The sequence below is a fragment of the Neodiprion pinetum genome, chromosome 4, assembly GCF_021155775.2.
Source record: "Neodiprion pinetum isolate iyNeoPine1 chromosome 4, iyNeoPine1.2, whole genome shotgun sequence".
Classification (NCBI taxonomy): domain Eukaryota; kingdom Metazoa; phylum Arthropoda; class Insecta; order Hymenoptera; family Diprionidae; genus Neodiprion; species Neodiprion pinetum.
Genome location: NC_060235.2, coordinates 24,162,129 through 24,183,649, shown reverse-complemented (window position 1 = coordinate 24,183,649; position 21,521 = coordinate 24,162,129). Strand labels below are relative to the sequence as shown.

Here is a 21,521-nt window from a genome sequence, read left to right as displayed (position 1 = left end):
AACACCGAGTATATAAGAAAATAGTTAAACAAATTCACATAGCTTCACACCCGAAAACAAAGCATTTATTGCATGTCAATTATTGCTTAGCTGCTTTGTTTCTGTATAAACAAACGTTATTGTTTTCAGTCATCCGCGATAAATAATTTAGCAGAGAAGCACAGATCTTCTCTATTATTCCAGCTTAAAAAACCGTTTAAATCAACTGCACAACATGGTAAGTCAATCTAACGATTTAACAATCTTAAGTGAACCATTTATCCAAGTTGTGTGTACTTTCCGTAGAAGCCAAATAATCTTACCTATCTTTCTTGAGATAAAGAAAAATGTCCATCTTGCGATTATAACTAAACAGACCATTTACTATTTTATTGTAATATCTCTGAGCCTTACAATTATTCTTTACTTTTGCAGCGTGAATGCCTATCAGTACACGTGGGTCAGGGTGGCGTGCAGATTGGAAATGCGTGCTGGGAACTGTATTGTTTAGAACACGGAATTCAACCTGATGGTCAAATGCCATCCGATAAAACAGTCGGCGGCGGCGACGATAGCTTCAACACATTCTTCAGCGAGACGGGCGCAGGCAAACATGTACCCCGAGCAGTATTCATGGACTTGGAGCCAACGGTAGTCGGTAAGACTTAGGAATTATTGGTGCAGAATTTCCCCGAAATTCGATTAATCGTCACAACTGAATCCATCTGTCTGCAGATGAAGTTAGGACTGGAACCTACCGCCAACTATTTCATCCCGAGCAACTGATCACAGGAAAAGAAGATGCAGCCAATAACTATGCCCGAGGTCACTACACAGTGGGGAAAGAGATAGTTGACCTTGTTCTGGACCGCCTTCGTAAGCTAGCCGACCAATGCACGGGTCTACAGGGTTTTCTTATATTCCACGCGTTTGGCGGAGGAACCGGATCAGGCTTCACGAGTCTGTTAATGGAGAGACTCTCCGTCGATTATGGAAAGAAGTCTAAATTAGAATTCGCGATTTACCCGTCACCCCAAATTTGCACTGCAATTGTGGAGCCCTACAATTCCCTCCTCACAACGCACACGACTCTGGAACATTCCGACGCAGCTTTCATGGTAGACAATGAAGCGATATACGACATATGCAGGCGTAACTTGGACATAGAGAGACCGACTTACACAAATCTGAACCGTCTTATCGGTCAAATAGTTTCATCGATAACAGCTTCGCTCAGATTTGACGGTGCCCTCAATGTCGACCTCACCGAGTTCCAGACAAACTTAGTACCGTATCCCAGGATTCACTTCCCATTGGCAACTTATGCACCGGTAATATCCGCCGAGAAGGCTTATCACGAGCAATTGACTGTCGCTGAGCTGACAAATTCATGTTTTGAACCTGCCAATCAAATGGTCAAGTGCGATCCTCGGCATGGAAAATATATGGCATGCTGCATGCTGTACAGGGGTGACGTCGTGCCCAAAGATGTAAATGCCTCTATCGCCACGATAAAAACCAAGCGCACAATACAGTTCGTTGATTGGTGCCCGACTGGGTTCAAGGTAATGAATTATCTTATGTTAGGTTTGTATTCACAGGGACTGTAACGATTGTGTTATACGTGTTTTCAGGTGGGTATCAACTACCAGCCACCCACAGTCGTCCCTGGAGGAGACTTGGCTAAAGTACAGCGGGCGATTTGCATGCTTGCTAATACCACTGCGATAGCAGAGGCGTGGGCTCGACTGAACCACAAATTTGACGTTATGTACTCGAAACGTGCATTTGTTCACTGGTACGTCGGTGAGGGAATGGAGGAAGGTGAATTCTCAGAGGCTCGAGAAGATTTAGCTGCACTGGAAAAGGACTACGAAGAAGTCGGACTTGATTCTGTTGAAGGCGAAGGCGAAGGTGGTGAGGAATACTAATCAGTTTTCACATGCGACAATTTTTGTACAGCGGATTGAAATGGAATAGAAAAATGTGACTCTGATCCAGATTAACAAGTGCCTGCAGAATTGTAGAGAATGCATGTTGTGCATTAATATTAAATTACTTTTATTTTGTTCCTGTATTAATAAAAGATTTCGAAAATTATGAAATGATCATCGAGTTAACTCAATTTGGATAAATTCTAAGAACAAAAATGCCAGAATTTATCAAATGTAGACGTTTATATTTTCATTATAAAAATATTATTGTTCTGTAAAGTTGAATATAACAGTTAGTGTGCGATGCGACTTAAGAGAAATTCAGGGAATTCTCAAGGCAAGGTAATTATTGCCACATTTCCATTTAACCTAAATATGTTTGTGTTAATGAAGCATGTTTATATCCTATTAAATGTGAAATAAGTGTTCATTCAATTTCTAATATTTCGTTAAGCTTGACTTTTGATTGTGCTTTTGAATTTCTACGTATGGTAAATACCAAGTCTAATTTTTTTGGTATACATTCATCAGTCTTACACGTTATTATATCTAAACTAATGATGAATTCCACTGTCAATTCTCCTTTGGGTATATTCAGAGTTATCGGAGTTTTCAAATCACCTTTAGAAGCTTGGGTAGTCCATTTGTCTGGCAAATTTACCGCCCATCTTTGGGGAGCATCTGAATTAAGCTTGAGATCGTTCATGAACTTTACGTCCAATGCAATCTCCAAGTTACCACCGTCTGAACTAACTTCTGCATCAAATTTGTAAGTACCATCAGATTGCGTTGTTTCACTTGGCAAATCAACAGAGATCTGTAACGTTTGGTCAGTAAACATTAAACTGTTTCAAGAAAAGCAGCGATTTTTCATTCCAACTATTGCCAACACAAAGCTGTAATATTAATTTTTGCCAAAATTTCGAATATTCAACTCAAATGTAAGAGGTACCGCACACTATGTAACTACCTTCCACTTAAATTACATATAAAAATCCATTCTTTTATTATTTAGTTAGAAAAATTGTGTCGAAACAGAAAAAATATTAATTTTTATGAAGGAATTATTCAGATAAAATCGTAAAATGTTGTTACTGTATAAACGATGGAAATGTTCAAATTCGACATTTTTATTTTAATCATTGCATTTTACCCGGAAAAATCTTTAAGAAAGTAGATGGATTGTTTTTGCAATTGGAATTCAAACATATATCAATTGCTCAAAAGTAAACAACTAAAATGCTAAGAAAATAAAATTTCATCAACAGTTTTTATTCTTTACCTCAAAATTAATGGAAGGGTAGAAATTTTCATTTTCTCTGATGTACCACATTTACATGAAAAATAGTCAAATGGCATGAGGCATGTCGTAGACTTGAGCTAAAAAATCAAAATTACAAGAGGATATCATTTTTGGCAAAAATTAACGTTCTAAACTTTGCATGGGCAAAAAAAGGTGTTTTCTATTAACAGTGCAGTAAACATTAATTACTAATTAGATGCTTTATAATGAACGTTAACAATTTGTACTCTACTAGTAACTATGTGTAAGTCAACACATCATTAGATATCTTACGGTGTCAATTTTATTGTCCTCCAAGTTTATAGACACAATACGGTGGTTATTAGTGTCAGCGACGTAAATGATTCTGCTGCCTAGATGTACAGCTAATCCGCTTGGTTCATCAAACTGAAAGAAGTATCGAGAGCCGTGTAAGGAATAAATGAAAAATCCAATCTTTTCAATACTGCTGCAATAATTCGATGAAGTGGTACCGTACAAAAAAATGGATGTTCATGTTTAATTTTACTGTTATGATATGAGGTCTCAAAAATGTTAAGGTCCGCTAAACTTCTATCAAACCATAATATATAAAAATAGTTAAATCTTGATAGGTGGCTTTTGGTTTGGAGCTTGATGTCTGTGTCATGATATATGAATTTAGAATTACAACTGAGAAGTCTCAGCCTTATTGGGTTATTGTTAAGAGCACCAGCCTTTTTATGTCTACGTTATCTGGATTAATTACAGAAAAGTAAGTGCAATAGCATCGAAGGAAAAATGAACAGATAATAAACTAGAAGACTGTGAATGTAATAATACAATGTGATCACTTTCATTCAAAATTCACACACCTTGTGGTTTGCAGTTGGTTTTCCGGCTCCGTAAAGAGTGCGACAGTTTCCGAGGAGATCGACTTTTTTTATTTTATGATTGTATGTATCTGCAATATATACAACCGAATCAACGGAATCCCAAGCCAAACCTAACGGGTGCTGTAGCTTTGCTGTACATTGCCTTCCATCTATGTCTCCAAAGTCATGTAAATTCTAAAACAGTTGGAAGCAATATTTTTATTCTAAAAGTAATAGTGCCACCCATATGTATTCGGAATTCTTACGGGTTATATATTTTTTTAAATAGCGTAAATTGAGAAGCGTATGTTGACGATACTGTGTGAAACAAAAATGGTTTCCTATTTAATTATCCCCACATCTGGTCATACACCAGTTTACAACACTGTCTAGAACTTTTTATGCATAAATCTCTGATGTTTGATCAGATTTTCAGTTCCTTTCACTAGGGAGGTTTGTTGGCCAAAAATCTATACTTCTTATGAATTTTATTAAGAGATAATCATACATTGAGTATTTGTCAAATTATGATATTTGCAAACCGCGAAGATCTCTAACAATACGAGAACTGAAAATACTGGTATCATGAACATAAAGTGCGTGGTTGAATGTTTAATTTACAACATTGCACCGATAATAATTATAATGAATATAACGAATGGCAATAATGAATTAACTATTTATTAACACAAGAAACTTCGTTTTAGTGACTTTGTAGAAAATAGGCTCCTGAATAACATTAGTGATCAGAAAAAGTAATTGAACAAAACTGTAAAATTTATAAATTATGAAGCGATTTGATATAAAGAGTCGATATCTGAGCTTTTGTTGATAGTTCCAGTATTTTCAATTCTTGTATTTTCAAAGAGATCCTGATAGCTTACAAGTATAAAAATTTGGTAAATACTCAATGTATAACTAACTCATGAGAAAATTAATAAAAAGTATCATATTCTCATCGACCAATCTTCTTCATTTGAGAATGTCCAAATTCTTCTTAACTTTTGAGATTTGTAACGAACCTGCTAGTTCACTTAAAAAAAAATTGCAATCATTTACCCCAGGATTCCTATCACCGCCGCATACACCAGAAACTTTTCCATCATCCAAGTGAACAACTCTGACAGAACTGCTCTCACTGTCTGCGAAAAAAAGCATATTCTTTTCCCTTGCCAACGCTAAGCCCGAGGGTTGGGCTAGGCCAGCAGCATGAGGATAAGAGTTATTACGATTTTCTTCTCTCCCACTTCCGACTATTGCGATACAGGTACCTGCCGTTATTGATCTGCAATGTGGAAAAAGAAAACGTTATACCATTGGGTACGGCGATAATGTTGAAAAAAAAGAAGCTGCAGAGACTTGAAAACACACTTCTTTTTCCACCATATAGTGTCTTCCAAGAAGAAGCCCCATATCTGATGTGTGCCGGCAATGGCAATCATCAAGACTGGCACAGATTTTTCTTCCTGCTTATGGTGATGTATCGCCACATCCCATGGGGAAGATAGGCTCTGAGCCTTACCAACATTTCCGCCAACATAATCATGGCTTTGTTCACCTGTACCTACCAATGTTGTCACTGTTTGCAAAACAAGGTCGATCTGCAAATAGCAAAGGACATTTCCTTAATTTCAAAAGTTTCAATTATTCGTGTGTAAGATGACTGAGTTCTTAGTACCAGATGTCGTAAGTCACTTAATTTTTGAAGAAGAAGCGACCACGGTAAAGTATTTTTAATTATCAGGTTTCCCTACTTTTCTAATTGCGTGATTTTCTGTATCCGCAACAAAAATTTCATCCCCGAGACTGCAAATTCCTTGCGGCGCATTAAATCTAGCAGTTTGAAAATTGCCATCTCTAAAAGCAGGAGCGTATCCACCCACAACATGTTCGACCTTCCCTTTAAGGTCCATGATTAAAATCCTATTATTTCCTGTGTCAGCGATGACCATTCTGTCCTTATTTTTAATATTAGCCAAATGTATCTTGCCAGGAAATAAGAGAGTATCTTTTGAGACCGGTAGCAAATGTTGTGATGGCTTTAGCGGCAAAGAATGATCAGATATTTCATTCAAAGACTTGAAATACGCAAGGGCAACTTTAATGTACAAGAACATTTCTTCTCTGTGTCCTTCGCCAACTAAGGCAAACAGTGGTTGTCCCTTTGGTCCTGCAAAAATTCATACTGGGTTTGAAATCTGTTTTTAGGCTACACACATTGACGAGTTCTAATTACTGAAAATTGATAGATAACGAATCACGTAAATCATATGAAGTCGAGGTGGCAACAGACCGGAAAATCCAAGAATAGCCAGGGAATTCTATTTCAGCAAAATTGTTACCATTCACCCTGGAAGTTTACTTACCTAAAATCACTAAACTGGGCCAACAGACAATTCCAATGTCTTGCCACATAGAAAGTTTGGCATCATTAACAACAGGATGTGCAATATTGTATCTCTGAACAGCAGCTAAAATTTTACTCGAATCCTTTTCATTGGCAAACTTTGCACTGTGAACACCGATCTATGAGAAAAGTTAATTTAACAAAGATATCGGAAATATTCAATAGAACTTTAATATTGTTGTATTAGTATGAGACTGGTATTATAAAGAACACTATCGATGAATCTTATGAAGAAGTGATCTTAGATGGAATCATTTCAAAACAGCATTTAATGTATGCTACCTATGACTGGATAAATAATCACTGTTATCTAAGACATATATTTTCAAGGAACCAAAAAAACTTGGTTGTAACAGAATAGTGAGATACACGAAATTGAAGAAAATAATATCAATTTCATTGTTGATACCAGTTAATATTAAATAAGAACATTTTAAATTCTCAAGAAGTTGACCAATGGCTTTCGAATAAATAATTGATGCCCCCAACACAAATCACAAAAACCTTCATCATTAATTGATTGTCGGGATAAATTTTTCCGCAAGATAAATCATGAAATTCCAAACAGCGAATTACATTACAACGTACTACTGACTGTGGAAAAGGTGTAGGGGAAAAGAAAATAACGAATATTAGCTGTATAACAGCACGAAGATCAAGAAGCCTCTCTTATTCAATTCAGATGAAAGCACGCACGCTGTTGCAATGAATTTAAGTCTGTTCAACTATCCACTACGATATGTTGAGTGCCAATGTAGATTGCGCTTGAACTTAGAAGTCGGACACTGTAATTATTTTGAAAATGGACCATAGTCATAAAGTAGAGATTACATAACCATGATAAACAACCCAAAGACTTTCCATAATTGTGTCCACAAAATTGAATTTGAATTGAATGGTCAAGGCTTGTTCCATTGAAAACTGTTGACTACAGTGGTCAGTTTGTTGATGCGAAAAAATTACAGCCAGTGCAAAGAGCTAGGTGAATATTTTGGTCAACAGATCTTGGACTTCTCGCAAATTATTTACAGTTTTGTGCTAATTCATGAAAGGAAATTCACATGATTAGTCAGTCAGATAAACCGATGAAGCAGTCAAAGGTCTGTACGAATAGAAACAAGGTACTAACAACAACAAGGCCATCCTCGATAGAAAATTTTTTCTCAAGAGCAGCCAAGTCTGGTAATATATGCATGCAATTGATACAGCAGTAGGTGAAGAAGTCGAGAATGCATATTTTCCCAGTGAGGTCCTGGCGCATAGAGATACTCCGCGAGACGTTGAACCATTCTAAGCCTATAAAAGTATAAACAAAAATGCAAATATTAATGTTAGGCATGTAAACAAAGAGAGAAGGACAAAATAACATCTTCCCGTTGAGTAAATAACGTTTATTTGTTTCCAATCATTTTATATTAATCACTGTTTATTAGATTACAGGTTTTGGTCTAGATTGTTAGATGAAATCAGTCTTCAAGGGGTAAATCATATTTCTCATGCAAACTGGCGATCGTGACTCCATTTGCTCTGGCCATTGCTCCAAGGATGATTTGAGCGGCGTCTTTAATATCGTTATACTTATGAAGCTGATGCATCGTGTGTTCCATTGAAGATCCATCAGTTCCTTTGGCTTTCAGCTGTTTTAACTCTTGGTCAAGCTTCTGTTCTGTTTCCAAAAGCTCTTGATACTCCTTTGTAATTTCAGCCCTAGATTCTTCATCTGACTTGTAATTCAATGACTTTTTTAATAGCTTCACGTCCGGGGATGACATTAGGAGTAAAGACTAGAATACCTGTGATGTAGGAATGTTCAACTACTTTGAATGTGAAAGTGGTGAATTACAAAAAAAATTGCATTTTCCACAAAAAAAACCATAGGCAAAATCTATGGAATAATCTAAGGAAACGTCATTTTCAATCTAAACGTTTGCCATAAAACCTTTTGATGAGCTATGTGTACCGTGGTCATTTTATAGAATTTAATGTATGAAAATATTACACATATGGAAAATTGTTGGTAAATTCACATGAAAATGTACAAGGTGCAACTTGTTCGGAGTGACTTGTGAAATTGTCTCAAGTTAACGTGGTCAAAGAAAAACGGTTTTGGGCCAATGAGGGTACAGCTGATTTTCAGCTTTGACAAGTGGCGAACTACCATTTCTCAATGTTTGACAAAGTATTTGAAGATTACAGCTTACTGGTTTGGATAGATATTTTGAGTTCATTATTATCACCATCATTAATGTTTTCTAATACTTTTCCAAAGATGGATGAACATGATTTTGAACGAATTATAGATTTTTCAAAAATTTTTGAAAGTATAAACATCTTCATTATGCCATATTTGTAGAAAAATGTATAGATATAGAGAAGAATTTCATGAAATTTTGTGTTATAGCAGTGCGGATAAAATATATTTTTGGTTTAAAAAAAAATGCACTCTTCACAATATCAAAGAATCGTTCAAGTAATTCGTTCAATGACTTTGCAAAGAATGGAAACATTGATATACGTAAGTCGTAGCATTATTAGAACAGTGGGGAAAAATTTGACTATAAACAAAACTTGTCTTTCGCAGATAGTATTTAGATAACAATTGTACGTAAAAAAAAGTTGACAGAACTTGCAGTAAAATTCGTATAGTGAAACAAAGATGTGTCACACTACAGTAACAAACACAAAATTTGTTTCACTGGAATGACTTGTGACAATGAAAGCTAACCTATAAATTAAATTCCATTCACATCCAGCAAACATATTAACTTCGATTGTGCTTGCATCTAGAGTGAAAAAACCTAAAGATTGGGTAATTTATCGCAATTAATTGCCCTAGATTTTCAAACTGTGACAGTGTTTAGAATTATTACAGAGTACAGCGTTGAAGAAAAATAAATTCCGCTAGGCTATATTGTAATACATTGTTAAACGTCGAGTCATGGCAAGATTTTTGACATCAGACATAACGATGACAATTTTATCGTTTTATTTTTCAGCCAAGGTTGCTCCCTGTCTTAATCAGAAACAGATGAGGATCGTCACAAGCACAAGAAAAACATACCTTTTTGAAACTCGTTGGCACACGCGTCCTTCGCAGCGTATTTCTTGATATGCCGTAGAGCAATCTTCTCTTTTTCTCGAGGGTTCGTGACGCTCGTCACCTCTTGTCGTACCTCGATAGACACTTGTGTTAAATCTTCAATAACTTCACGGACGTTCATTTTTTCAGCACAGCTATCGCCGGTCCAGAAACTGTAAAGTTTATTCCAAATCATCCAGTCGCACGTTTATTAATAGACTCTCAAGTAATGACGAAAAAAATCAACTGAGTTATCACAAGTCACAACCACAAACACGCCTAACTGACGTAAGCCTACGTGAGATTATGCAGCTTCGTCGCATATTTTATCTGATGGTGAATATCATTGGGCTTCCATTACGGTTCTTCCTATTTGTTGAACCCAATACGCAACGCTTTGTATAGCCTTCTAAAATCTAACTCACATTCTCTTAATTACTAAAATGATAAGTTATTTGACGACTTGAAGCCTCGTCATTTTGTGAGTTAGTAAACACCAAAGCAACCGGCATATCTAGATCTGGTCACTTAGTTTCATACAACTTACGAACGAGAAAGAAACGGAGTTCTTTTCAACAGGCGCAGACACCCGTAGCTCATCATGTTTGACAAATTTTTCATCTAGACGTCACGTTTTCAACGCAATACGTATTGTCTTTTACTGCTGAAATTTAAAAGTTCTAATTCGCTGTGACAGATTAGCATGTTGAAGACGTAGACCTGAGCCTGGTGATACGCAACAACACATACATAAGGTTGCATAACTTTTGGAACATAAGGCGTGTGAATCCGGCATTTATAGACTCTTGAAGCGACAATCCTATTGGTCGATCCTTAGCTACTACGTCTCCGTCGCACGGTCAAATAACGGTATACGAAACGGATTATCCAAGCTCAATAATGTTACATAATTGATGTATTTTCCATTTTTTTAAGTCCGTGCTTATAATGATTAGGACTGTGCTATGTAAGGTGAGTTGCCTATAATACGGCGCTATGCTTGTTAGTACTCCCATAGAGCTCTAGGCAGCATAAGTAGAATAGATATGAAAAAGTACATACCGGTGTTGCATTATTTTTGAATTTCTAATTGAAAACTACGATTGATGGCATTCATTTTTACCGGTAGTGATGAAATTCACGTTAACAAGAAATTGTAAACGAGTTTATTAAATTGAAAAAAAAATTACTTGAAATAGGAAAATGAAATATAATTTCATATTCGAATGATCGAATTAAGAAAATAAAGGGTGATTCCAAATGTGGATGTTTAAATTAGAAAAATGAATTAATACTTCTTTACTCTATGTTTTGGAAGAAAATGAAAACTAGTCCCTAGTTTAAATTTTTTATTTGAAAGTTCAAAAATAATTCTTAATTCAATTCCAGAGTTGAAAAATAAAAAATAATTCTTAATTTAATATTTCGAATTATAAAAAAATCTCAACCAATTTTTTGAATTAAATAGGTAAAAAACAATTCAGAATTAAATTATTGTGTTGACAGGGTAGTACACTTTAACGTTAACAATTATGATGGGTTAAGAATATATGATATGAATTGCAGTATAATATGAAGTAAGTAGTATGATACATTGTAGTTTGATTTAATGTATCTGGTATAATGCATGCTCTGTGCAGTCTTGCGTCACTTCTAAAAATCGCTTCCATGATTGCACTTGTAAGCTATATTGCCTGTACATATGCCGCCATTGAAGATCAGCATGGTTCATTTGCAGTGCGCATGTATCGGCAGCATTCTTTAAAACTCCGCAACAACTCCGCAATACTTACGACAATTCGAAAAAATATTAAAGAAATGCTACCGCTTTTTACAGGAATGCTGAGCAGTTGAATAAGCGATACCGCATTACAGTTTATGGCGAAATGTGTTGTAACAAAGATTTGCGATGCATTTCGAGAGGCGAAACAAGATATAATAAAACACCACAGTAAAATAAGCAGGGATATAAAAATTATTAGGTACATCGCATATCCATCGTAATGATGCAACTACGAGTCTCGTAAAAGAATTTCTATATGACTGTATTAATGCTTTCTAACCTTCGGTATAAGTTACGTTTTGTACCACGTTCTCAATATTCATGAGTCGAATTCAATAGTTAGACAGAATATCCCAGTTGGCTTTCATCTCAAGATTATAGCATTGAGCTTAGATTTGTTAAATACATGCATAATAATAATAATGAACTAGGATAAAACATGATAGTAAATATTATGGTCGAATGTTATCAAGCGCTCAATGCAAACATGGACTGCAGTATTAACGTGTTGTAAACGCTTAACATACTTTATTTCCAGGAAGCTGCAGCAAAAATCGACGTTTGTAGATGAAGATTTATTTTTGATGTGATGTCACGTTTCGTGACGTCGATACGACGAAATCGAGTAGATGAGCTGTACCTACAGACACTTAAATAAACGAAGTCTAGCAGTGCGGCCATTTTGTACCGAACCGGATAACAAAATCTGACATCTCTATCTATTCTTTTATATTCTATAGTTATTATCGGGAAGTAAGAGGATTGTGGTCTGTCGCTCCCAAACCAAAACGAAACTGTGTCGTCTCCATTTAGGTGCAAATAATGACAGATTAATCACATATCATGGACATGGTCAGGAATTAGCTCTCCACTTACTAGATCCTGCTCATAGTGTCTCTAGGTAAGCCAATCAGAGCCGCGTGGAAGTTTCGTAACCTTACTCGCAGATATCGCCTGTCAGAACGGTGCCGTCACAGGAGCCGTGTAATTTGCACCCTGTTTTGCGGTATTCGACGAACATTGGTGCGCCTACAATACTCAACGCGAGTTGAAGTATTTAGAGGAAAAGAAACAGAAATGGGAAAACGATGCCATGTGAAAAATTGTCAGACTGGACACACTGTAGATGGTATCACGGTATCAGACTACTCCGTTTTCAGGGTTCCGCAAAACCCCATTACTCGCGAAAAGTGGATATCATTTTTAAAATTGCACGGGAGTGGGCGTACTAATCGAAAAAATCTTCACGTATGCGAGAGGCATTTTCCAGAGAAATACGTTGAAAAAGAGTATAAATGTATCGACAGCGATGGAAATCCACTGCTCGAGGTGAGAACATTAAAGATTTATGATATATATATATCGGAGAAAGAAGTGTGTTAACTACCCTGAGTGTGGCGGATTGCTGCCTGCGTTATTCTCTCAGAAGACTCGACAATTCAATAGGTGTGTGAAAACATAAGGCAAATTACAGTTTTGATATCGCTTTTCATCACTGACACACTATGCGTTCTTTTTATATTACAGCGCAAATTTCTGAAAGTTAGACTGGCGTATGGCGCCGTTCCCATATATCCTGCCCAACAAGAGGTGAATGTTGTCCCAGGAAAGTCTACAGTGGACTCCTCATTATTGAAAGATGTAACCAATACTGCTAATATGGATGACGAAGAACACCCAGAGATTATAGCAAAAGATGTTAACGAGTCTATGGAAGAATTGATGATTTGCACCAGTTCCGATGAGTCTATTGAGGAAGAAATAATTGATGAGCCAAATCAAGTATTTTACCGGCACAATGAAATTTTATTTTACGAAGTATTTAGTGAGGCATCAACCCTGCAACTACCAGATAAATCGTGGGGCATTCATCGAGTTGAAACTCCAAGAAAGACAATCTGTGTTACTCAGATGGAAAGAATGCCGAGTGAGAAAGAAGCACCACTTGTAGCAGTGAAACAGGTGAAATTTCCATATCAGTGTTAGTATGAGACTGAAGTTGGTAACATAGCGTTACAAATTGTTTTAAAAATTAGTATTATGCAACTGTAATGGGTTTTGAAGGATTTGAATGTGTCAAATATGATTATGGTTTACTTTATTATGGTTCACTGAATTTTAGACTAACCTTAAATTGTAAAATCACCATTTCTTTCAAAAAATGCATTATTTCATCAACATTGCAACTACAAACCTGTGTGTTGATTCGATATTATTAAAAATATTTCGTGAAAGTGGCTACTCATACTTGAGGAGTTGGCCGTACTACACAATAGCGCACAATGCAAAATCACCTTCAATAGCTTGAGTACCTACTTTCATTGCATATACGGTTAACCCTTATGATCATACAGTTTCACTGATCAAATTCACGTTTAAATATATCTTCCAAATGCATCAAATACGTATTTTCCAGGTTATTTCACTGTTCACGATGTTTCTTTTACAGATTGTGTTTTACGAGAATCTAAATTTTAACACGTACATTTACGATCGATCAATCCCCATACCAAAAGCAAATCCAAAGACCACCAGGGACATGGAATCTCTCATTGCATATTTCCATGCTATCAAAGTATGTAGGGGAGGCCCACCTGTCGCGATGTATAAGGGTATTGTCCTTCGATGCGCATATAAGGATAAGATAAATAGATGGCGACACAACCTTTGTCCATTAAAAACACATGGTGAAAATATGTGTAAATATTGTGTTAAAGTATATAGAAATGCAGATGCTTGTATCTTTTTCAAAACAAAGGGACATATACCACGATCACATCTGTTACCTTCTACGAAAAAAACGATTGCAATATTAAGAAAGTTGAAACGCAGTCAAATTCAAACACTCTACCGTAATCAAGTGAAATTGTCCCAGATAAACGAAATGTTAACAGTTCTTTATCGAAGAGAAATGTCTTAATAGAATAACATAAAAACGTGATGGCATAGTTCAATATAGCTAAAAGTCAAAAAATATTTTGCGGTGTACACTCACATATACAGAAAAATCAAGTGATTTTAGCTATTATTCAGTAATAGTGTTCAACGTAATTCTATTATGCATTATTAGAACCTCATTATTGTACGGAATTTATGGACTTGCAATGCACTACAGTTCAAAATAATTAATTCTAAAATGACTGATCAGAACTCTTAAAAAAAACTAAAGTCAATTGAAGACTAAATTCACGAGTAATAAATCGACTTCAATTTTGTTCATAATTGGTGAATCATCCTTACAATCCGTTATACATCAATTGTCTACATTAATAATAAATACTTATATAAATTCAACGTTTACATTTTATAAAGTACAGCTATTTTCGTACCTAAGGCATAAAGTATCACACCTGTGGTGCGAACAATATTTTTCCTCCTACGTAGGCGTAAACGGGATTTATCGGTTCGCTGCGCGGGTGTAAAATCCTGCTTTATACCTACTATAACAAAAAATCTATTTCAGACTGTTGAAGGCAACAAAATATTGTATAGCTTTTAAAATCATATGTTACCAATCAGTTAGAATTTACCACTAGGTCTATGTGTTCGTACGTACAGTACTGATACGAAACAAGCAGATCCTTTATTTGCTATATTGTGACGTAATCGAAAATCTGAAGACTGACATTATAGCCTTTGCATATGATATGTATGGTTCAAGTGTCAAAGGTATATTCATACATACATGAGGATTTTACTCACATGTATTATGTTGTAGATAATTAATTTTAATAAAGCCAATCTATTATATTTCAAAAAAGTTTGTGTGTTTCATACTTGATTTTTTGCACTGTTTTTGACATCTTCGTTCTCGATTGAAAATATTTATTCACAAAACTCTTGTACATTTATCCAGAAAATTGCAAATTATAAATACCCAGTACTTGTGAGCAAGTGAGCCAATATCAGTCCTGGCAGAACTGAACGTTAATTAGAATTCATGTGAAAAAATTAATTTGAAATATATGAAATTTTAAGATGAATCCTCTAATTTGAAATGCCAAAGCCAAGCAATGAGACCTATCCTTAGTACAATATACACATTACACAAGCTGTAACGTCCTATTACAATCCTATTGGAAGCGCAACTCTATTTAGTTACAGTAGAAAATGCTTATAGAAATCATTTGTTGGTGTTGTTTTGCTGATTTTTGACGTTGTGATTAAACCTTTAACTAATAACATCGAGTAATCCTAATGATATTAATAACAAATTTCCTAAAATATATTTATAAATATACATTAGCCCCTCCTTAAATTTATTATCAAGTTTGATTTGCCTATATGTAATCGTTGGTTGATCGTTCTAGATGACTGACATTCCCAATCGCCAAAAATTGAACCGTTTATGTGTGGAGTGGAAAAAAATTAGCAAGGGATGGACTTTTGAGAATTCATCTAGGGGTATCTCAGGTATTTTGTTTTGTACCACTGGCATCTCGTATAAAGTGCAATTTAAAAGCCTCGTATTCGTGTTCAGTAACGAATGGTCCCACGTTACGTTACATCGATTTGATTCAGCGCATGCGTAATATCAACCGATCACGTGGACGGTTTCAACACTGTTGATTGAATCAAGAGGAATATCCTAGATTTTATTCGCTGTTTGATGGATGTCTTACGTACCGCGTCAAACCGATTTGATGTGGATATGCTCAATAAACGATCCTGTATAATTAAGGTGGGATTCCATGGGCAGCAAAAGGTAGCAGCAGTTTGGTAACTTACTAAATGTTACTAGCATCTGTCTATTGGTTTGACGCAGCAACATCGTTGCTCATTAAATGCTTAGAGCATGTACAGTAATTAAATGTCATACGTTTGCTGCTCTGTTGTTCGGATGAATGAACTTAAAGCAGCAAAAACTTGCGCCGAAAGTGCTATTAACTTTCAGTGAATTGAGTAAAAATGAGTCGGTCGGTAAAGATGAGATTTTCTCTTCACAGTCATTCGCGATATTTTGTTTTGGCGCTGCGCGAAGCGGTCATTTCCGGTACGAAATATAGTACCGGGACGGGAGTATAGAATATTGTATTGCATTGAAAAAATGGTTACATATGGACATGGATGAACGTTCGTGCGCGTTGAATGAGTATGAGATGCAAAGCAGATAACGCGTGAATGATCGTGAATAAAAATCTAATTCCAAACATCACCGGAGTTCGTTAATGCGTAAAAGATCGTGCGATGATCTCTCTCGAAATTATAACACTACGCTACTCGACTCAAAGCGAGGAGTTTGACGGTTGACATTTTCCACGCGCTGGGGAGTCCGTCCGTCCAACGGAACGGCCAGTCACCCGGAGTACCGAGGATACTGATTAGGCGAGAGTTTGCGGCCTTCGTTATCCGCAGGATTAGAATACACGTGAGTCATTTCCACATTGTACTACGATAGCTAGGTTAAGGGGTAATCGACCCGCCCATTCTCCCTGAATCCTCACCCGTCACACTCCCTGTACATACAAAGCCGAAAACTGAGCCAGGCATCAGGGGTGTGTCTCGCTCTCGGGTGTCGTAGGCTAATCGTAAGAGTGCCGACACAGCCATCGAGTCGACTGTATATTCACCGACATCCAACCGCCTCGCACTGATAATCATACATGTGTCATTGACGACTGTGCAATTGGGTATAACACCCTTTGCAGAGTCTTGAATTCAAAATATTCGACAAATATACCGATCGCCGCCATTGGCCGTTGGTTGGTCGGCATCGACGTTGATGCGGCCAATATCCAGGGACGGTTGATCATGCGCGTATTTCCGACCTGTCATCGAGCGACTGCACAAGGCCAGTCGCTTTTTGCAGCAATTTCGTCTTTCGGCGTGTTGACATCGCCGCCGTAACGAAATTCGTTCAAAAAATAGTGGATTCAGCCGAAGCGATGCGCTCGCGCCCCACCCCGAGTCCTTCCGTCGAGCGGATCTTCTCCCCCCTCCCGGCGTTCAACCATCGCTGCTTCGGTCACGAAAACTGAGCCAAATCGCTCTGGGATACCGCGGTGCGAGGTTCGCGTGCTTCTCCCGGTTTCACGAATATACGTACACACATCATCATACGCGGTGCACGCGTAGGTACAGACGAGAATTTGATTAATATGAGTTACGACCGTTGCTATCGACGCGCTAATTCCAGTTGTCTCCTTGTTAATACTTGGTTAAATTTGTGATAAAGTAACGAGTTGCTGTTAATTCTTATTTACTTAAGTGGTGGTGTCGAGTGCGCGGAGTGATCTCTATATATATATCTCTCTCTTTCATTCACTTTTATCCTTTTCTCCGCGACTCATGTATTAGCTCATACTGTGCTAGGTATATGAAAGTGGCTTCCAGGTATTTGTTGATTTACTAATCCATCGCCGTGGACCTACGGTTTAAGTGACTACGACGGTAACGGCACACGGTCATCTCAAGGTGCGTGCCTACTTTTTACTCCTTCGTTACTCATTTATTTTAGGTATACTCTCGACGGCGTTGTTGGCTGTGGGCCGCCACATCGAATATCAATGCCCAACTGTTCACGATGATTTTTCGAATCTTCACTGCTATTCGCACGTTCCGTAATCTCGCAATCTCGCCAACTCACGCGCGACAGATTTCTTGGTTTTTTGCAAATTAGTTGGCTCTAGTTCTTCGTTCGGAATCGATGCCCCGAATCTCGAGCTGTCAGTGAATTAATTTCAGATTGCCGAATACGTTACAGGTACAACGTATTTTTGAACTTGTTTCGCTTTGTCGTTACCCGATGTATCGGTGTTGTATTTCTTGGCATTACAAGCGAAGCGATGCCCTTTCGGATCTGGTTCAACTGCTAATTCGGATTCAAATATTTTCACACGGCGAGACCGAGCGGTTCATTGCTGATTTCTCGTTTCGGTAAAGCTTTCTCATACCATCTGCATCTCGATTAATACTCACGAAGTTGATCCGGATTCGCTGTTAAAAAATTATGCGTAGATCAATATTCTTTCACAACAAACGTTCCCATTTTTGCAATGGATCACAATCGAGTTTCAAATTTCGCTTGAAAATTAATCGTACACCTTAGAACGAATCATCGAATTCTATTATGCTACACAACGGTAAAATTATTCAAGAAATGTAAAATTTAAACGTTTATTTCAGGTAAAAGCATTTTCTTTCTTTTGTAGACTATCTAGGGCAAAGCGATAGAATTTGAGTTCATACAACTCGGCATCACCCTATTTTTGTCCTTTGACCATCGCTAGTCATTGACGTGCTTGCAGTATTTGCCCATGATCAGATAACGGCAGCTTGCTATGCAGTTTTGGAAAAAATCGAAGGTTTGTCTGAAATTCAGTAAACCATTACGAAAGAAGACATACTTGCTAGACTGTTACAGATTAGGGCAAAATTTTTTTTCCCGTTTTTGGTGGCGAAATTTAAAGTAAAGAAATCAAATTTTGATGAAACATCAAAGTTTCTAATGGTCCGAAACCCGGCGTTCAAAATTCCGAAAGGACCAAATGCTAAACGGGCATAACGCCGATAAGTCGAAAGTTCCTAAAGTGCTAAAATGAGAAATTTAAAAACTTTCAAACGTCCAAATTCCTAATGATCGAAAACTTTTAGTTCCGTAAATTTCCGGCTTGGTGAAATTTTATGACTTGGGTCTTTCTTTGTTTAGGATTTTCGACATGTTTACGTTCGGAATCCTGGTCATTCTAATTTTCGGTTTTTCTGATTTTTTACACCCACTCGTTAACTAAACTACGCCGTGTGAATATACTTTAATTTTCGGAACTTTTCTCAATCGTAACTTGAATTTTCGGAATCGCGTTTCGTAACTTTGAGCCGTCGGGTATTCGAGCATTCGAAACTTTGTTGTTTCATAAAAGTTTGATTTCCAATGCTTCAAATTTCGCCACGAAATAATTCGGAATTAGACGCTTTCGGAACTTCACCCCCGCCCTGAGTATATCCATGCAAGGATACGTTATTCGAATGTGAAAAAGTGACAAGTTGCGATGCATCTCTTATCGTTAAACTCGCGTCGTCGATCCTATACTCCACAGGATTATCTTTACGATGAAAACTAACGTTAAGACCTTTATCCAGCGAATAAATAACATTTCGAAAAAATACTCACATATCGCATACCGCGTACCTTCAAAGTGATTTTAACGTTGAAAAACGGTGAATATCTTTGGACGTTTCGTTATTTCAATATCTTAATACTGTTAACAAGTTGGGCGTCGTCGTGTGTCAGGCGTAGTATTTTTCTGGCTTCTCGTGTGTCGCACATGCTCTGCCTGTCTGTCAGGCTATCGATTCCATTCAACTACGTGTATGGGCATATTCGATGTACGGGGGACCGTTTTTCGACCCTCATATCCGGACTAACTTGACGGTGGGACAAAACACGGGGTGAAACGCGTGACGGCGCGGAACCGACGATAGCGGCCTTTTTACAAAACCACGTTTATCTACAGGAACGACACTTGACTCCTGTTTAGCCGGATGGATAGAGGCCGTGTTACGTCATCGTACGGTATCACTTGTTGTTCGTCTTTCCTGCAAGAACAAAAACAAAACAAAAATCTCACAGAGTCAATAATGGGTTTACTGTTATGTGAATGAAACTTTCGTTCTTATTCTCTTTCTTTCCATCTCACGCGTGTCTCAGGAATATGACCAGGTTTCTCTGTAGGCGCATTGTCTCACATGGTGTCTATACGCCTGTGTTGTCGCAGAATTAACGAGGGATTGAAGAAGTTCGTAACGTTGACGTAACTTAGAGTATTGAAAAAAATTACTGTTTGGATTTTACTGCCTGAGAATCAGTTCACAGACGTTGTTTGTCATTTTTCATTTTTCTAAATTGGTCCGTTGCGTTAATTTTATGAAGTTCAACATCTGGAATTAATTTATTCAGGTTAGTGTAGGTCGAGCTTCTGATTGAAATTCCTCAAACAAACAACGCATTAATGTTCGTTCGAATCGAGATTCAATTCATTGGATTCAATTCAGTTGTTGTTGTTAGGCTCGTCACAGACGTTGTGCAGATTCTAACGTTTATTCAATAATGTTCCCCACTTTTTACTTCTATTTTCAACGATTAGAGAACATTCATTGGCGGCGGTTTCCAGAATGCCAGAAAAGTTAAATTAAGGATTAAAATTCTAAGCAAAGGGAATTATTTTATAAAATGTAACGATGCAGTTTCGGGAAAAAAATTTCTATCGAAGTTTAGGATTGTTGTATAAGTTTCGTTAAACCGCGTAAAGCGATATATAGAATGACTGAAAGAATAAAATTCGGAAAATATGTTTATAATATTGCTTCGACATGGTCTGTTGATTTTAAAATCATCGCATAAAAATGGTTTTACTTAAAACCATGAATAAATATGGCTCGCAAACTTGACAGTACTCTAGATGCTTGATCGAAAATTCAAATTCCTATTTCTGAATTTCGATATTACATTTCTCTCGATTTCAGAGAATGTGTAAAACCTCATAATCCGCTTGCGAGTACAAAACGGTGAAATTATGGCTAAACATCGCATTAATTCAAAATTTCGTCGACTGCTAGAAGAGTTTTCAATCAACTTTCATACGGACAATAAGAACATTTCAGTCACTTTCCCCAAGTCGTCGGATCGATTAACTGCAGTCTTTGGAAAAATAGTTGGCTATTTTTTTTTATCGACATGAAAACAAAGGGATAAAAATTTACGCGTATAATATCCTTATTTTTTTTCGTTTCCTTCGTTACGTGGCGCATCGCGATTTCCCCGACACGTATCGATGGCTAATGATATACGTGTTACAGAGGCTGGATCTCGCGGCTGACGACGAGATGTAATATTCTTGAGAGGGAGAGCGGGAGAGAGAGAGAGAGAGAGAGAGGTGAAGAATTCTATGTTTAAAGTCTGACATCAATCAGTTGCCCGAGCAAGCGGCAATAATCCGCCCAGTTATACATGCACGCGTATCTCTGCCTGTACACGATATCACTCACGTGTAGACGTACGTTATACACACGTACATGCATTCACAATATGCCTACAGCTCAACTTATACGTCTTGTGGCGAATGAAACGCGCGCGAATCGCAAAAGACAAGTATACATATAAGTTTTGTGTAGGTATGCCACCAACTAGAATTGGACAATTGACGAAAACTGTAGTTGAGTCTCCTTTTTCTATTCTGACGCTAACGCGACTACGGAATAGATGAA

At 37.2% G+C, this 21,521-nt stretch overlaps 4 protein-coding genes across 12 annotated transcripts in view; 3 read left to right on the top strand and 1 right to left on the bottom strand.

The window, feature by feature from the left end:
* The first annotated feature begins 64 nt into the window (after positions 1-64).
* On the top strand, positions 65-2,162 carry LOC124216770 (tubulin alpha-1 chain-like). The gene is made up of 4 exons (XM_046621695.2): positions 65-217; positions 415-637; positions 715-1,544; positions 1,614-2,162. The coding sequence occupies exons 1-4, from the start codon at positions 215-217 to the stop codon at positions 1,908-1,910; spliced, it is 1,353 nt and encodes a 450-aa protein (XP_046477651.1). The 5' UTR covers positions 65-214; the 3' UTR covers positions 1,911-2,162.
* LOC124216763 (NHL repeat-containing protein 2) lies at positions 2,138-11,995 on the bottom strand. Of its 4 annotated transcripts, none has more exons than XM_046621679.2 (10): positions 11,846-11,995; positions 9,518-9,708; positions 7,586-7,752; positions 6,416-6,575; positions 5,804-6,219; positions 5,421-5,650; positions 5,109-5,334; positions 4,050-4,244; positions 3,490-3,603; positions 2,138-2,730 (listed from the first exon to the last, which is right to left on the bottom strand). In XM_046621679.2, the coding sequence occupies exons 2-10, from the start codon at positions 9,675-9,677 to the stop codon at positions 2,341-2,343; spliced, it is 2,058 nt and encodes a 685-aa protein (XP_046477635.1). In that variant the 5' UTR covers positions 9,678-9,708; positions 11,846-11,995; the 3' UTR covers positions 2,138-2,340. The 4 variants fall into 4 exon arrangements, with proteins under 4 accessions (XP_046477635.1, XP_046477634.1, XP_046477636.1 ...); XM_046621678.2 differs by lacking the exon at positions 11,846-11,995 and adding an exon at positions 10,083-10,244; XM_046621680.2 differs by lacking the exon at positions 11,846-11,995 and adding an exon at positions 9,834-10,025.
* Positions 11,765-15,493, top strand: LOC124216773 (uncharacterized). 5 transcript variants are annotated; one of them, XM_046621700.2, is made up of 4 exons: positions 11,956-12,131; positions 12,211-12,647; positions 12,846-13,280; positions 13,768-15,490. In XM_046621700.2, exons 2-4 carry the CDS (start codon positions 12,396-12,398, stop codon positions 14,236-14,238), a joined length of 1,158 nt encoding a protein of 385 aa, XP_046477656.1. In that variant the 5' UTR covers positions 11,956-12,131; positions 12,211-12,395; the 3' UTR covers positions 14,239-15,490. The 5 variants fall into 5 exon arrangements, 4 of the variants coding, with proteins under 4 accessions (XP_046477658.1, XP_068991436.1, XP_046477656.1 ...); XM_046621702.2 differs by having other exon boundaries at positions 11,946-12,647; positions 12,846-13,299; positions 13,768-15,493; XM_069135334.1 differs by having other exon boundaries at positions 11,956-12,647.
* An 859-nt stretch (positions 15,494-16,352) lies between these two features.
* The window catches only part of hts (adducin 1-like protein hts), a 64,958-nt gene continuing 59,789 nt past the window's right edge, over positions 16,353-21,521 (top strand). Inside the window, exon 1 of one of the 2 annotated variants that reach the window (XM_046624318.2) lies at positions 16,353-16,686. The gene's annotated coding sequence lies outside the window, so the exon portion shown is untranslated. Of the gene's footprint in view, positions 16,687-17,295; positions 17,733-21,521 lie in introns of those variants that run through there. The other variant, XM_046624319.2, reaches the window with a different exon arrangement.

Bases quoted from the DNA above. Each gene is read 5' to 3' on its own strand.
- LOC124216770 (XM_046621695.2), top strand. The intron at 638-714 runs GTAAGACTTAGG...ATCTGTCTGCAG, and splicing joins CTTGGAGCCAACGGTAGTCG to ATGAAGTTAGGACTGGAACC. The intron at 1,545-1,613 runs GTAATGAATTAT...ACGTGTTTTCAG, and splicing joins GGTGCCCGACTGGGTTCAAG to GTGGGTATCAACTACCAGCC.
- LOC124216763 (XM_046621678.2), bottom strand. From the start codon at position 10,156: ATGAAAAATTTGTCAAACATGATGAGCTACGGGTGTCTGCGCCTGTTG. The intron at 7,753-9,517 runs GTATGTTTTTCT...ATACTTTTATAG, and splicing joins TGCCAACGAGTTTCAAAAAG to GCTTAGAATGGTTCAACGTC. The intron at 4,245-5,108 runs GTAAATGATTGC...CAACTGTTTTAG, and splicing joins GCGGTGATAGGAATCCTGGG to AATTTACATGACTTTGGAGA.
- LOC124216773 (XM_046621700.2), top strand. From the start codon at position 12,396: ATGGGAAAACGATGCCATGTGAAAAATTGTCAGACTGGACACACTGTA. The intron at 12,648-12,845 runs GTGAGAACATTA...TTTATATTACAG, and splicing joins ATGGAAATCCACTGCTCGAG to CGCAAATTTCTGAAAGTTAG. The intron at 13,281-13,767 runs GTGAAATTTCCA...TTTCTTTTACAG, and splicing joins CACTTGTAGCAGTGAAACAG to ATTGTGTTTTACGAGAATCT.